Raw genomic sequence first — 16,999 nt, 5'->3', positions numbered from 1 at the left:
TTTTGGCTAGTAGGTTTTGGGGTTTCACTAGTCAAAATGGCTGGTGAAATTGTCAGGCATTTTTATAGTGGAAAGAAACTGCCAATTGAAATTAACCCTGAGACAACAGCCAAGAATAACATGTAACAGGTACCAAAATATAATGAAAAAGCAAAAAATTACTAAAAAACGAACAAACGGTAACTTTTTTCAGGCATTTTCCATAACAAGAGCAACAAGCAACAGAAAACTGTTTCTGCCGAGTTGCATTTGAAACCAACCATAACATCACTGTTATGTTGGTCAATGATCAGGAACTGCAATTACATGAAAAAGGTTAAGAGATCATGTATATGTTTGAAAGGCTCTTCTTCCCATCTGCGACGGATATTATTGAAACCATTGTATCCCCTTTAAGAGTAACAATTACCTAGCACATTGACCCAAGTGGAAGACACAATCATGTCTAGATTGTTCTCTGCAACACACTGGTACACTCCGTCTTCTTCCAATTCCACATTTTTGAACGTCAGCTTATTTGAAGTCACTTGTACCCGGGCACTGCAGAAGGATACAAAGAAAAACTTAGGGTAACAAAAACAATCAGTTTTCCAGCCTGCTGGAACAAGGAAGCTGGAACAAGGAATCCTTGTGTATGTCATTTTTCCTTATCCCCCTCCCCCCCCCCCCCCCCCGACCCCAACAAATTTTTTTCCCTCTACAGGGGCCAAAGAAAACCAATTTTTAGCTTGCTCTTTGGGTAAGCTTTAAGTCTTCTCTCCATCTTCATAGCCTGAAGTACAAGACAAAATTTACTAATGTTACAGGAAAATCCACTAGCCCTGGCATATCAAACACGACTTTCTTTACACACTGCTGTGATACCGTTCTAAGTTACCAGTACATGAACAAGGATAATGTTGAAAAGATATTATAGTATATAAAACTGAAAAGCTTCCATCAGGAAAATCCGCTCATTATGTCAATAACAAGCATCAGTCATAGCAAGGGTTTTCCCTTACGCGTAAATGCGCATCCGAGATGCACTGTTTGGCTGAAAAATGCTAAAGGGACACAAAACAGCAAGGAGAACGGGTTGTCTCGGATGCACATGGTTTAGGATGGTAGTTTACTACTGACTTAATTTGAACCTGAATAGATCTGCGAAAAATTCTTTTGAGAATAAAATTAGAATTTGGAATCTTTGTTCTTTTTTCTTAGTCCATCTTTCAACTCCCAAATCTGGCACATTCACTCGCAGAGGCTTGAGAATTAACGCGCGATTGTGAGGCATTGTGGGGCACAATACAAGATGGTGGATTTGGAATTACAGCCCGCAAAAAAAGAGGCCTTTCTTGCCAGCTTGGATGGAAGAATTCACAAGGTTGAAAGAAGAAAATGAGTCTTAATCTTTAAGATGACAGGTAAGAAAAACCCTTTCACAACAACTGGCTGTAACAATTATCAGAAGTCAGCCCTGGAAAAGGCACCAAAATTCGAAAGATCACATTACGAGTATCAGTGACCTCAAGCACAGAAAAAGCTTTCAAGCGACAGTTGCAAATGCAAAGAAGAACACTGAGTATGAAACACAGAAATCACAAGAAGACACATTGTCCAGCTTAGAACGGTATATGTTATGGTGAAGAACAACATTGCTGCTGATAACTTTATTCCAATAATGGAACTTCAGGCTGCTAATGGATGTAGTGATGCTTCTGTTTTTTACAAGAAACCCAAAATTGTTTCGGAGATGGAATCTGTTTTGGCCAAATGTGTTGAAGATAACTTGATAAAAAAAACTAAATGATTCTCGCACACCTTTTATTGGACTGATGCTTGATGAAACATGTGACATCTCCATTGAAAAGAAATTAGGGAATACAGTACAGTACTGTATTTCCCAAACCACTACATATATGTACCAGTCTGTTATTGCCTTGGGAAGAAACTTCACTAAAAGGGGAAGGCCAAAAGATTAGATTGTTCTCCTGGAATTTAAAACTCTAACCATGGGACCCCTACTTTTTTCTTCTGGACCCTCAACCTTAGGTTGAAGGAGTCCAAGGGACTCCCAAAGGAAAAATTGTTGGGAAAACCCTGCAAAGCTCTCACGTCTGAAACAACTAACTCAATTTTCAATCATTACTGTAAAACCCTCTTTAACAACTGCCTTGCAAAGTAGAGGTTCAGTGCCTAAGACATCCAGGAGCTTCCACTATTGGCAGCCTGCTCAGAAGGGACAGGAGAGGGGAAACAACCTCTGAGAAGAGTCCCCATGCTTGAAACTTCGCGCTCATGGGAAACATTGACTCATTGCAAAACTACTTGAATGCCTTGTGGCCCAAGAACACATGGAATCCTGGTGCATGCGTAGATCTAAACGTCGCTGACCGCAAAGGCAAGACTTGCACTCCTTGTTGTTAACTCTGCTAAATCACATTTACATGCATTTGTGATGTCACTCAAATGCTGTAATTGAAAGCGCTATAAGCACCTGCTCTTGTGGCGGTAAGAGACCATGACTACTTTATACCAACCAGATCTTTCCTCTGACTTTAAAGTGGTACTATGATCAAATGTTTACCTCTTGATTTTTTTGGTGTATCACATAGAATGGCATGAAAGAATAAAAACACTGTTTACCATTTGCAAATATCTGCATTCGTTCTGGAGATATTTGAGTTTGAAAAATGTGTAAAATATGCAAATGAGATAACTGATGACATCATATACTCAACCCAATATTATATCAAGTATATAAATAGAGCTATCTTGGTCAATTTTCAGCACAGACCACTGAAACTTGTTAGGCTAATAGCTCTACAGATAACACACCTACGGCAATAAAAATTCTGTTCCCATGGCAACTCATTTTTTCCAGTCCCACCCACTTGATTTCAATATTTTAGTGATTTTCAGCTCAAAAAATATTTAAAAAGGCCATGAACTTGACCCAACATATTCATATGCTTACTGGATCATGCACATGTGGCACTATTAGCAAATATCAAGATGGAATGCCAAAGGTGGCCAGAAAAGCCATTGATATTGGAGAGGTCTGGAACCCAGTATGTTGCAATGGTAACAAATCTGTCAAGCTCATACTGTGGAGTACATTTAGTAGAATGTTACTGGAAAGAATCAAACATTTCTGATACAAATTGGCTGAGATATCTTTCTTCATTATATTTGATGAAAATTCGGTTGAGTGTATGACGTCATCACTTAGCTAATCTGCATATTTTAAAAACTTGAATATCTCTGGAACGAAAAGAGATATTTGAAAATAGTAAACAGTGTTTTTCTTCTCATGCAGACTACTTGTTTATGTTTTAAAATGGCTTAGAAAGGAAAGATGGGATTTTCGTTATAGTACCACTTTAAGGTCTTAAAAAAACAGTTTTACCTCATACTTTTATAGTTCAATGGAGATTCCAGTGAGCTTCCCTAGCGTGGGTATGAATATTTTCTGGAACTGCACATTGACACATGGAATGTGGTATATAGGTGTATACTCAAATCTTACGTGGAGGAAACAATCCTGGCGCCATCTTTGAACCACGTGAATGCTGGTGCAGGATCTCCAACTGCATCACAAAGTAATGTACCATTTCCCTGGATGTCAATCTCTTGCTTTTCTGGAGGAGGCTTTGAGTCCTTCCATTTTGGAGGAACTATGGAAGCAAATGTTCCAATACATGATTGTCTTGTAAAATGAGGACGTCCCTCAACTTAAGGACATTCACGCAAAAATTTTCCAACATTGATTTTTTTTCTGAGACTTTTACCACTGAAAGATGATGAGTCAGTTATGTCAGAAATGTAAAAAAAATGGTTGGTCACTGACTTCATTTTCGAGAGGACATGCCTGGAAGAACACCCTACATCTGAAAAAAATTGTGCTTTGTTAGCAAATAAGGCCACAGTGTCTGTAAGCCCAAAAATATTGCAATTAGATCTTTGAAGTGAAATGTTCTCTACCAAATATTGTTTAAGAGGACCTATTAAGTGAATTTATTCAACTGGTGAGGTTCCTTAAAGAACAAGTTTGCATTTAGTGACCATAGTTTCACACGCCTTGCAGCTGCAAGATGGCAGGATTCAATTTCCCGTGGACAGAAATCTTGAATTTTTTTTAAACTTCCCACACTGTTTTTTTGTTCATTTTTGGACAATGTGGAGATAATTGTAAACAAAATCTGTTTCTGGAAAGAAAAGTAGGAGTCACCGAACCTCCCAGATTGTTAAATCCAGGCAAAGCTATAGCAATGGCCATCGCACGCGCGCTCTCATGCATGATGTGGAATGTGAATTTGCGTGCGTAGTAAGGACGCACAAAAACAATTAGCATGAATGTCCTTAATTCCCACTTGACGCGATTTACATGTATTGTTTCATTAAATTTCTTTAGCAACTGCATCATGCTGTATGGAAGATAGGTGCCTGGGATATCTATGGGCCTCCACTGTGACCAGCCGGCCCCTAGACAGTCTCATTTTCCCATGGCTGGCAATGGAGGGGAAGGGGGAGAAAGATGTTGACAAAATGTTGCAGGGACTGCCACGCTAAAACACGCTAATACAATGGCAAAGTGCACTGAGCCTATAATACCATACAAATACTGCTGACCAGAAGTACCAGCTAATCTTTGTTGTTAACTTTGTTGAATTGCATTTAACAGCATTACAAATATGCACAACCATGTGTGCTTAGTTAATTGAAAATCGTTTCTACTTGTGCTACAAAATTTGCATCTCTTCACCTGTGATGTTTCACATAATTTAATCATGAACATTTGTCCTTCTACTCCCATGTTTTTTTATGTTCACTCAAACAAGATGGAGGCTAACTTGATAACCTCGTGGTTCTATTAGCCTCCATGCACAAACTATAGAGCATTGCACCTTTAACTGTTATATATGTATGCTTTTTCTTTTTTTATGCTAATATTGTAATTTCAAAACTGTAAGTGCAAAATAAAGTGAAGTTGAAGTTGAAGCTGGTTGAAGCTGTAAATGAAAATCACGCTAGGGAGTATGGGGGTAGGCCCACTACCCTGTACCTAAGGAATACTTTCATAAATTAAAGCACAAGGAAAAAAAAATGCCAATTATTTAGTAACTTGATGTTGTCTATATGTCATGCTTTGAAATTATTATTTGATAACAAGTTTAATGGGAGAGACTAGAGACTGTCAAACCAGCCGATTTTAATTACTAAAGATTTGTGCTTATGACTACAGAGAAAATATATTATTTCTTGGATTTCCAGAGGTAAGCTTGTGCCTATGTGCATAGATGGTCGCCACACTCCTGTACACTGCATTAAACTACTGCTTAATCAAACAAGACTTGATATCAAATTCCTCATTTCTCATTCCCTGGGATTTTATTTATATCACATTCACGCAAGTACTTTATTTCGAAACAAAACATAAATAATCACTTGAAGAGTTCTTTCTTTATATATCAACAGAACTGCAAAGAACACTGTCATGCTCTTGATCTGGCAGACATAAATTACACTTGCATGTCTTTTTTCGCCATGTATGTAACTGTAGCAGAGAAAAAGATTATTAATTTACGTGTAATGCAAACACTCTATCCCATGATAATGTATACTAAAACATAACAGCTATAAATATTAAAACTTCACATACCTTTCACTGTTACTATTGTTGTAAAAACGTTTGGGTTTCCACTGTTTTGAGAATTTTCAGCCTCACAAGTGTATGTATCTTCATGTATGTCCTTTTTCACATTGATAAGATCAAGACGTCTTCCTAGAAAGGTACCAGCGATCTCAAAGTCATCTCCTGTGACAATAGTTTGCCCATTTTTCTTCCAGGTTATAGTCGGTGGAGGCCTGCAAGTAATCAAGAAATATATGTTATTTGCTGGCCAGGATGTCCGTGTTGGGAAAAACTGTGTCCTTAGTAATGAGCATGGCCCAACACTGAATTTCCCAATATGGTCCATATTTGGGGTCCGCATGGGAAAATCCAGACCACTGGAGCGTGCACAATTATTTTCCTTAGCTTGTCCTATGGGTCTCTGACCAGTCAGCCCGGAGTAACAGAAAGCACCCCATGTATGAGTTCCAAATTGAGCAACTAGTTTTCTGTCTTGAAGATCTTGTTTCCAGATTATGTTTGCTTTAAACAAGTCAAAAATCATACCTCATACAGATCTCTATGTCCTTTTTTATCATTATCTAAAAAAATCTCTGGACAATATGACATGAACTTTGAAAACTGCCACCATGTGTGAAACATATAATACTTTGAAATGCCTGGTCAAGACAGAGATGTGTCCTGCTAAGTAAGAAAAATTATTTTTCAGAACTGCAAGGAGAGATCATGTCTGTTTGTTACTAGAGTCGCACTCACCTTCCAACCGCAAAACAATAAAGTGTCTTGTTTCTGCCTTCAACAGCGGTTTCAGCACTTCCTGGAGTTACTCTCCAAGCAGGGGATTGTGGGGTCCCAGGATCAATCATGTCTTAATAAAATGATATGAAATTTATTACACCATACAACAACATTTTAACACATACATGTACACTAGTTGAACCCCTTTTACATGTCATTTGTACAACCAACATTGCACCACCAAAACAGTCAAGACTATCAACTGGGTGGTTGTAGATTGGGATGGTGTCACATTATTACTCTAGAATTACAAACACCCAGGCAACAGCCATTTTATATGAAAAGTCTACATACAGGCCAAGTGGCCCATCAGGCTGGCTGGCCCTTATCTCCAATTTCAGTAGCCTGAGGCAACCAGGAGTATTTCTACTCTCTCCCCCCCCCCCCCCCCCCCGAATGAGATGCTAGTCAATCAAAGGGTTACCCCAACTTTAAACTTGCCAGTACCCATTTATACACCTGGGTGGAGAGAGGCACTGTGAGAGTAAAGTGTCTTGTCCAAGAACACAACACAATGCTCCTGGTCAAGCTTGAACCTGGACTGCTCAATCTAGAGTCGAGAGCAGTAACAACCAGGCCATCACACCTCCACATGTTTATTACAATAATATTAATGCTTTTAAATGATGTCGCAACAGAAATAATCCAACTCTTTAATTTTCAGGATCCTTAAAGTCTAATATGGAAACGTAAGCAGAATTAGTATCAGTCCACCACAGGGGCAAGTTTGTCGCTAAGTGCCAGCTGCTGGCAAAATTCAACACCTGAGAAAAATGTGATCAGGGCACTTGGTAAAAGGTACCAAATGGTTTTTAGGTTAAGCACATAAAATCATCCAATATAGTCTGAGCTGCATTGCCTTTAGAAATGAAAAGGTTTGCATAAGTTTCTGACTACCTCTAGTATTTCCCAAGAACATTAATGAAACACAAAGACCTCTGCCAAAGCTCAAACCTGGGCACTTGTTCCAGAGTCCAGCTCATTGCATATCCCACAGCACCCAACTGTAAGACAATAGAAACTGTAATAGAGCAAGTCGTTACCTTGTTGACGCTTCTTTAGGGTTATTGGGCCTGATCTGTAAATGGCATTTGCACCAGTTATTGTACAGCTAATGCCTTTTAATTGCTCAGTCTTAGTAATATCTTCATCAGTAACAAACATGATAAACAGTTCACCATCAGGCGAGATGGCTCGACGAGAATTTCTTGGGAATTCAATATTTTCTGCACCAGACCAGGTGTAGACAGCTCCATAGCTAGCCCCATGTGCAGGACATGGAATCCGGAGAGACTGGCCAAGATCAACGGTCTCCGTCCGAGCTGCTGTACTCAGAAAAGGTCTAATATCTGGGAACAAGAGAAGAATTAGTTCAGGACTGTCGTGTAAATTCACTGCCTCCAAAAAGAAAGATAACATGTATTATTAACCGCGCGGCCATGGGCCGAGCGCGGTTCTAGGTTTACCCGTGGTTTATTATTTTTTATTTTTTTTTTTTTTGTCGGTGACCAGACGCAGACCTCCGCTCGGCCAAACTTTGAGTCACCCAACGTGTGATGTTTTTCCGCCAGAAGCTGTTAAAACATAAACACACGAACAATTTTACGGATATTGTTTTCTTTTTTGTGGGTAAAATATATTTTCTTTTCGCTTTATCAAAGCGTTGGATTTAAAGGGAATAATTAATACGCTGAAAAAAGGTATTACGTCAGCCATGGAATGCGCTGACGTTGCAGCTTTCACTTTCGCTACGTGACAAATAAGATCGTGTTTACTTTGGAAGTTTATTTCGGCAGAAGCGACGGTCATTAATTTATTTGTAATTTTGCGAGTATTTCTTGCGGTTTTAGGCAAATGAATTAAATCCTTTGACTGTTTCATCGCAGCGAGTTCATAGATCGGAAAGAAAATTAAGAGCAGCTTCGCCTAAATATCAACTAGACTTGGAAATAGCGAAAAAATCGAATTTGTTCAAACTCGCCCAGAATGAAGCCCTACGGGCACTAGTTGCAAAAATATTGTTTTAAGTTCGATAAATCAAAAATTTTTTTTTTTTACGCAATTTTTTCGTTCGATGCCCCAAATCGGCCAAAATCGATCGAAAATGAGCGGCATATTCAGAGGCTCGTAAACTCAAAAGTAAAAATCTTCATAACAAACTGATTGCACGTTGTATTTGTACTTCCTTTCTTGTATATTTAGAGCTAAACAGATCGCGATTTGATTAGAACTAAAATATTTGACGAATTTTCAAAGGTAACAACCCAAGACAGCTAAACAAGAGGTCTACATTTAGCCTATTTTCAAATGCTAAAAAGGCGTTCTGGTACACGGCTTTTCCCAAAACGACTTGTTTGGTCTGAAAGAGCATTGTTTCTTCTTCAAATTAGTGAAATAAAATTTTTGGGTAAATAAAATCGCGAGCGCTGAGATAGCGAACTAAATGCAGTACTTCTTCCTGAAAACGTGACCTTTGACCCAAGCGTAACGAAACCGAATACTGCAAGAAAACCTGGAAGAAAAGCAAACGCTTCGTTATTTTGAAACATTTTCAAGTGATTTCTCGCCGAAACCATTATTGCAAGAAACTATTTCCAGATATGAAATGTTACAGGGTCAAAGAAGGAGCTAAAGGGCGCATTTTGACACAATAACTTTGTTTGCTGAGAATTGAAGTCAATGACCGTTAACGAATTCCAGTGAAATTTGCGAACTTGAACTATGTTAGCCGATACTTACCTGAATATTTATATTTATAGCAGAATCGTCTTCTTGGATTAGCCTTCAAAAGATGCTGGATCCAGCTTTGGAAACCTCTAAAAGAAGAAATGGTTAATGTTCCGTGACCTGCCCGCTGCTATAAATTCCATGCACACGCCGACCGCTGTTTGTCGTAAAACTAACTGAACTCCACTGACAGTTTCCATAGGCAACCCCAAAATACACAATGCCGCAAAATGTAAAGTGAAATTGGCTGTCTTCGGGAACAGTTAGAAGCTAGAGTCACGTTCCATTGCCTTTAAAAAGTGCTTGATTTTACTTCGTTCACTCAGTAGTTACTGTCACGTTCGAATACTGTGTATCAGTCACGCCAAAACACTGCAGACCATGCAGACTGAGTAAGTTTCCCATACAAAGTCTTTTACGCGTTTGTCTATTGAATCAAAAGTCACATACTGCGCTTGTGCTGCCTGTTGATAAATGACAAACTTTCAGATATATTGAACACCATTTTGTAACTAGCGCCAAAAAAAAGAGTCAAAATTAAAGGCTCAAACAAGTCTGCACGGTCTGCAGTATTTTCACGTGACCGATTTGCGGTATTCGAACGTGACAGTAAGAAATACTGGGTGAACAAATCGACACAAACAAATAAAATCAAGCACTTTTTAAAGGTAATGGATCTTGACTCTAGCTTCTAACTGTTCCCGAAGACAGCGAGTTTCACTTTACATTTTGCGGCATTGTTTATTTTGGGGTTGCCTATGGAAACTGTCAGTGGAGTTCAGTTCGTTTTACGACAAACATGCGGTCGGCATGTGCATGGAATTTATAGCAGCGGGCAGGTCACGGAACATTAAACATTTGTTTCCAAATGTGGATCCAGCTTCTTTTGAAGGTTAATCCAAGAAGACGACTCTTCTATAAATCACTATAAATATTCAGGTAAGTATCGGGTAACATAGTTCAAGTTCGCAAATTCCACTGGAATTCGTTAACGGTCATTGACTTCAATTCTCAGCAAACAAAGTTATTGTGTCAAAATGCGCCCTTTAGCTCCTTCTTTGACCCTGTAACATTTCATATCTGGAAATAGTTTCTTGCAATAATGGTTTCAGAGAGATATCACTAGAAAATGTTTCAAAATAACGAAGCGTTTGCTTTTCTTCCGGGTTTTCTTGCAGTATTCGGTTTCGTTACGCTTGGGTCAAAGGTCACGTTTTCAGAAAGAAGTACTGCATTTAGTTCGCTATCTCAGCGCTCGCGATTTTATTTACCCAAAAATTTTATTTCACTAATTTGAAGAAGAAACAATGCTCTTTCAGACCAAACAAGTCGTTTTGGGAAAAGCCGTGTACCAGAACGCCTTTTTAGCATTTGAAAATAGGCTAAATGTAGACCTCTTGTTTAGCTGTCTTGGGTTGTTACCTTTGAAAATTCGTCAAATATTTTAGTTCTAATCAAATCGCGATCTGTTTAGCTCTAAATATACAAGAAAGGAAGTACAAATACAACGTGCAATCAGTTTGTTATGAAGATTTTTACTTTTGAGTTTACGAGCCTCTGAATATGCCGCTCATTTTCGATCGATTTTGGCCGATTTGGGGCATCGAACAAAAAAATTGCGTAAAAAAAATAATTTTTGATTTATCGAACTTAAAACAATATTTTTGCAACTAGTGCCCGTAGGGCTTCATTCTGGGCGAGTTTGAACAAATTCGATTTTTTCGCTATTTCCAAGTCTAGTTGATATTTAGGCGAAGCTGCTCTTAAATGTTTGGAAGCCAAGCAAAGAACGTGTCAGAACGTGCAAAGATTACGTCATTGATAGGGAAATAACCACCGTACTAAAGATAGCCGTAGATAACGCAATTCTTGAATTATGTGACTCGTGTGACTTCTTTGCTAACCCTTAACTCAAGGGAAAAAAACAATTAAATTTAATCGTGACTTTAAAGAAAGAAAGCGGTTTGTAACAGTGTTCGTATCTTCATGCCCATACATATCCCGAAGAAACTTCCAGATTAAGACTATTACGTCATCGGAGATGTCACAACGGCTACGACTGATGGTGCGATAATAGAGTTTATGTTGATCAAGTGCTGTGATGTCTACAGTAATCAATGAATCATCAAAGATTGCTTTGGAATATGCACTGCGTTGCGACTGTAATACTAAGAAAACAGTTAAATTTTAAAAGCGCGGTTATAAGACCTAACAGATCTTCTTGTTAAAAACTGGATCACTGGATGATGCAATTCAAGAGTTTTCATTGGCTTAGCCATCACGGTATATGAGCCATTACACCATGTTCTACAAATGATAAGCAAATGCTTAATTTTTGGGGATGTTTTTGAACACAAGCACTCAGTTATTGGAAAACACCTGTGTGATGCCCACAATCAGATGAACAAAGATCTTTGTGAGCAATTCACCATCCTTAAGAAATGTCCTGGGAAATCTGAATACTTAATTTATGAAACGCACTTTATCCAAGAAAAGAAACCTAAACTGAACACTCCATCTGACTCAAATTAAAGCAAAACTATGTATTTAGTACATATACTAATTAACACTCTCTACATTCCACATTGTAGAGCTTTTAATCACATGCAAGGAGACTTTCACACGCATTGTTAGTATATAAAGAACTCATGGGAATCTGACAACATGGTAATTTTAAGGTCAAAACTTTGTCACCAAACTCCCATTGTGCCTGATCAACTGATAATAATTGTAGTAGCATACTAGAAGAATCCTGCTAAAAAAGGTTTAGGTTAATTTTAAAAAAAGAGAGTAAAATGCAAGCTCTTACATGTTACTAAAACTTGAACCTTTCTACTAAATGTTTCTTTGTCAGTGACTGCATCTTTCACAAAGCACTGGTAATTTCCACTTTGATCTGGAAGAAGGCTCTCTCCAATTAGAGAACCATCGCCCTCGACTTTAAATCTGCCTCCAGAAAATATGACAAGGTTGGTTCCATTGTGTTGCCATCTCCATTGCAGATTTTCGCCTGTGGCCTCACAAGGGAGTTTGAAGCCATCATTGTTGAGTTCATTATATTCCTTGCCTCCCTTCACCTGATCTCTGTTAAGTAAATTACCCTCCAAAAACTTGGTGATCCCTGGAGGGGGTTTTTGGACTTGCCCTGAAAATGTAAATGTATACAAAGTAATTGTGAAGATTGCAATCAGTGCAGTTGTGCAATTTCCCTTCTTAAATAATTGCAAAGAAACATGTAAATAACAATAAGACTAAAAATACAATTTAACTTCTTAAATGCAGACACCCAATTCATGTAATGTGGAGGTGAATATATTATTGATCCCAAACCTCTGTTGAAATGGCTCTTTTTCAGGCCATTGCACACACCATTGGTTTCAGTTACGGATTCAAAAAAGTGTTCACGTGATGACAAACAAGTTTTGGCTACAGTTTGTTGCAAATTAAGTATCAAGCTCAAAGCAGATCTTGTCCATGTGATGCATTTTGCATTGTTCTAGCTCTGTCTGTCTTTTCAATAAATATTAAATATAATTACCACAAATAAACGTTGTTAGGCACGAAATCCAGACTAAGAAACCAATGCTCCGCATTGTAAACAAGCCCTTCAGTTGCCTATAAGAAACAAAATAAATTAACTCGAAGTGAGTTAAACTGAATTTTGTCACCCAGGTAGGGCTCAAAAAAGTGGCAGCTGGTCATCCGGGAAAAGTAGATTCTCCTTCCGGGCAAGTAACTTTTCACTCTCACCTGCTTGATGGGCAAGGGATCAGGCAAGTCATCTGCCAACTGAATCATTACAAGAGCAAACTAAGACTTGCCCAGAGCAAGCAAAACTTTACAGCTACTTGTCCCAAGGGCAAGCTGGAATTCAGTTTTTACGAGTGTTGTCAGGCATGAACATGTAAATGAAACTGCAGTGTAGAGGAGTTTTGTGCCACCTGTCAGGGGCACCCAACGGATTGTTTCGGTATATTATCTGTTTGGAAGGCCTTTAATCCCCTCTGATTTTCTTAGGAGGATTGTCACCTCAAACTTTCGCGATATGAGAAATTGAATGTCTGTTGTTTTGGGATTGTTAAAAATGTCATTTTGGACATGCACTGTTGGGTCCGTTTTGTCTCCCTTTGTAGTATTTATTTCATTTGCCAAAAAAAGTAGCCATAGATTTCTGCTAATTTTTTTCTCAATTATTGAGGATATTGTTCCCATTAAAATTATGAAATAAAAAGTCAGGGTCACCATGCTCGTTTAAGAGAAAAGGAGCACTTATTTCACTGTAGAGCTTAGTTTGAGGGAAATCTCTTGCGTTTTGTACGCGCATGCACTCATGCGCACACGCTAATGACACAAAAATCGTGCACAGTAGGGATGCACAATGCAATACTAAGGAATCACCTTAAAGCTCTGTAGGTTAATTTTAGGTTGCACTAAAAATTTTTTATCTATTCGGTTATTTTAAGGGAACTTGAGTATTCTCGAATTTATGAGGGCTTTACAGAGTAGCTTCTCAAGGGGCAAAATATTGCTAGAAAGTGTATGGATGTCACTAAGGTAGCAACAAAAAAGGTTTAACAATCTTCAGTGGGAAAGAACACGATATTATTGATCGAACCTTAAGAAGTTTTAGTGGATAAAAAATTCTTTAAAAACTGTAGCAAGGATGCACAACATGCTGGTGGACATGGCTCAGTACAAATTATGAATTATCTTGATAAGCTAGATACAACAAGAAGATCTGTTAGATCTTATAACCGCGCTTTAAAAATTTAACGGTTCGCTTAGCACTCCAGTGACCACAGATTGAAAACGTGACAGAAAATTGGCGTTACTTTTGATTCTCACCAAATGTCATATCCCCCCCTCGGGAGAATTTTGTTAAGTTAGCTAATTTAGTATGCAAGCCACCGTAATGGCGGTCGCCGTGGAGAAATGTTTATTTGCTCAAAATTGGGGCAAAATCTTTCGGAGATGGAAATCAGGACATTTGTAAGGATACAGAAAGTAATTTGGGACCAGTTGCTGGCTTCTAAGGCTGAATTTATCCAGAAGTAAACTGTATTTTCGTTTTTGCGCCGAAAGCCACGCGATGAAATATTATCGGTTTGTTCTGCTGTCTTGTTCTGTTTTTTCTCTTGGTCTTTTTTGTAGCCCGCCGAGGCCAGTCTTTCGTCTAAATCAGTTGAAAAAAGTTCGAAAAAGATGTTCCCATTCAAGTTTAAGCTCTCAGGCGATAATTCTGGAGTTTTTTTGCCGAAACGTCAGCTTTGTTATGTTCGTGTTTTTCGGTTGCTATGGGCGACCGTGGCTTCTTTTGTTAGGTCAAGTCTGGGGAGTGAGGTCACAAAAAAATTCTAATTAATTCTGGTTTTGTTTGATTTCACTGAAATTTTAACACGATAAAGCTGGCTTGTTAAGGAATAGATTTACCGCCTGCCAATGTGTGGTAGCTATTAACGCTTAAGTGATATATCGCTTCAAAATCAGGGTTTTGAAGAGATTTTTTTGCAACGTGTGGGTTCGGCGTGATTTTGTAATCGGAGGTTTTTGTTGACCCCGAAGGAAAAATATCCGGAAAAGGTCATTTCATCGATGATTAAAACGAATATAAATATGTATATGTTCCGAGCGAAATTTCTGCTGAAAAAATATAATTTTTGACGAAAGTTGGGTTTTTAATTTTTTTCCCACGAAAGTCAGTATCAGAGATGAGATTTATTAATGTTTCAACAGCTTTTGGCGAGTAAACATCACTGGTTGCGTGACTCAAAACTTGGCCGAGTGAAAGCTTGGGTCTGGTCACCTACAAATCGAAAAAAAAAACCATGGGTAAACCATGAACCGCGCTCGGCCCATGGCCGCGTGGTTAAAAATGTTCTAGTGCTACTTTTTCTCTACATTCAGAGGCAAAAGAGCATGCAAAAACTTTTAAAATATAGAGCCAGGCTGTGATGTAGCTCGTGCATAAGGCCATGCATAACCAAGATTTTGCTCTGAAAATTTGCATTTTGGTGGCACATCAATACAATATCTGAAGTTTAGCAAATGGAATTGATGATTCTTGCTATTCTCATTAACTGTCTGATAGGCAATTTGAAGACAAAATAAGGAGAACTTAAATGTGGATTGAATCACACCCACGTTCAAAGTGTCACCATTTTGACAAGAATGGCAATTAGGTACAATAGCCTTCTGATTTCAATCATTTGCCCTGCTTTGAACAAGGTCGTGAGAACATTCGAGCTCTGTCTGTATAGCTCCTATGGCATCTTCCGGAAGGTTATTTGTTGGTTAGATCCCGAAACAAAATTTAAATTTTATTCATGTAAACAGCAAATGAATTCATGTCTCAGTTTCCACACAAACAACGTACATGTAAATTACACCCGGGGAGCCACTTCGATATAAAATATACAGTATAAAAAAAACTAAATACGTTCCTTTTGAAATGGACTATAGAGACAGACCTGCGCCGGTATTGTACGAACATGTCTTCCCACAAAGATCGAGTCATACTCAAATGTAAATCCAGTACACAAAAGCGAAGATATAAAGCTTAGGTTAAAATTTTATGCCGTGTACTTAGTAGTTTAACTCAGCACAATGTAATTCAGGCACACGATTCTTACATTTAGACGAAATCAAACAATTCATTCGCTCGTTACATAGCATATGTCGTGAAGTTGAATGACACACACATGTATTAGTCGTAAAGATAATTTCTAGGGCAGTTCTAAACAAGGCAAAATAGTCCAAATGAGATGTGTGAAGCTCAAAAGCTGAGCCGGAACTCGATAGCGAGTTGACAATATCACGCACGAATTTCAAATCTAAACCAAATAAGTTTACATTTAACAAGAAAGTTTAAACGATGGTTTTTATATCGAAAAGAAAATGTGGATGTCTTCGATCAACCAGGCATATAAGGTTTAATTCGTCTCTCATGGTGGAGAAAGGGCAGCTGGAGGTTTTCGAAATAATCGTCAATAACTACATGAAAGAAAGCTGACTCACGTTGTGCCCAAACTAACTTAAACTCAATTTGCGGTAGAACAACCCCTAGCGCTAACTACGATCTACAATACTGTTTTAAAAATATTTCATCAAGCTATTTTGTTAACGATATAACTATTTCCTTGATGAAAACCGTGGATTCCAGAACCTATCAAAAGTCGGCTTGAAACTGACCTCACACTTTACGAGTAGAAGCTGTCTGTGTGATCGAGCTTAAACGAATCAATTGTAGCTACTTTTGAGGTAAAACCAACAAAGATGTATATGATATAAAGACCGGTGACTCATTCTAAGCCACAATTCACAAAAACACAAACTAATGTAAGGGAATTATCTACCGATTCAATTTGAGTTGAGAAGACAAAATTGTACAAACAACAGAAACTCGAGCTTATTCTGGCAGCGAAAACACAGAGTCTTTACGTTAAGCCATGGCTTACCTTTCCACAGGCACCTCAGAATAACTGGGTACAAAAATCCAAGCTTAGACTCGTTGAAAATAGCTCCGATCTAGGAAAACAGTGCTGTAAAGTTTGAAAGCTGCTCGCCGAGTCAACGGTTGATATGAGCGGATTGTATGGCATCTCCGGCTGGGCGCGCCATGATCACGTGATCGATGACGTAATTGTTTGCATGATGACTGAATATCTATTTTATAGTTTTCGCTTTTACCACGCTTTACTATTCGTCATAAAATCATCTCTTATTTTAAGGAACCGGCATTGATGATGACTTAATCAACCCATATTCATTCAACAGCATTTTCCCAACATTTTAAAGAAAAATTCGTAACCTGTAGAGAAATCTCTTGCTCGGATAAATTTCTGCTTCGCGTGTCAAGAGAAG

The 16,999-nt window shown here is 38.4% G+C and overlaps 1 protein-coding gene across 1 annotated transcript in view; it reads right to left on the bottom strand.

Moving 5' to 3' along the window:
* The window catches only part of LOC110059513 (fibronectin type III domain-containing protein-like), a 30,892-nt gene extending 14,138 nt beyond the window's left edge, over nucleotides 1-16,754 (bottom strand). Inside the window, exons 1-8 of the mRNA XM_020766209.2 lie at nucleotides 16,594-16,754; nucleotides 12,678-12,754; nucleotides 11,949-12,284; nucleotides 7,456-7,761; nucleotides 6,371-6,482; nucleotides 5,642-5,847; nucleotides 3,509-3,656; nucleotides 410-540 (exon numbers count right to left, since the gene is read on the bottom strand). Of these exons, the coding sequence (XP_020621868.2) occupies nucleotides 410-540; nucleotides 3,509-3,656; nucleotides 5,642-5,847; nucleotides 6,371-6,482; nucleotides 7,456-7,761; nucleotides 11,949-12,284; nucleotides 12,678-12,732 (1,294 nt within the window). The 5' untranslated portion in view covers nucleotides 12,733-12,754; nucleotides 16,594-16,754. The remainder of the gene's footprint in view (nucleotides 1-409; nucleotides 541-3,508; nucleotides 3,657-5,641; nucleotides 5,848-6,370; nucleotides 6,483-7,455; nucleotides 7,762-11,948; nucleotides 12,285-12,677; nucleotides 12,755-16,593) is intronic.
* Between the last annotated feature and the right edge of the window lie 245 nt (nucleotides 16,755-16,999).

This window comes from Orbicella faveolata, unplaced genomic scaffold, assembly GCF_042242905.1.
Source record: "Orbicella faveolata isolate gen_17 unplaced genomic scaffold, um_ofav_v1 contig_4, whole genome shotgun sequence".
NCBI classification, from domain to species: Eukaryota; Metazoa; Cnidaria; class Anthozoa; order Scleractinia; family Merulinidae; genus Orbicella; species Orbicella faveolata.
Note: the sequence above shows the minus strand (reverse complement) of the source record. Positions and strands in the feature narration are given on the sequence as shown.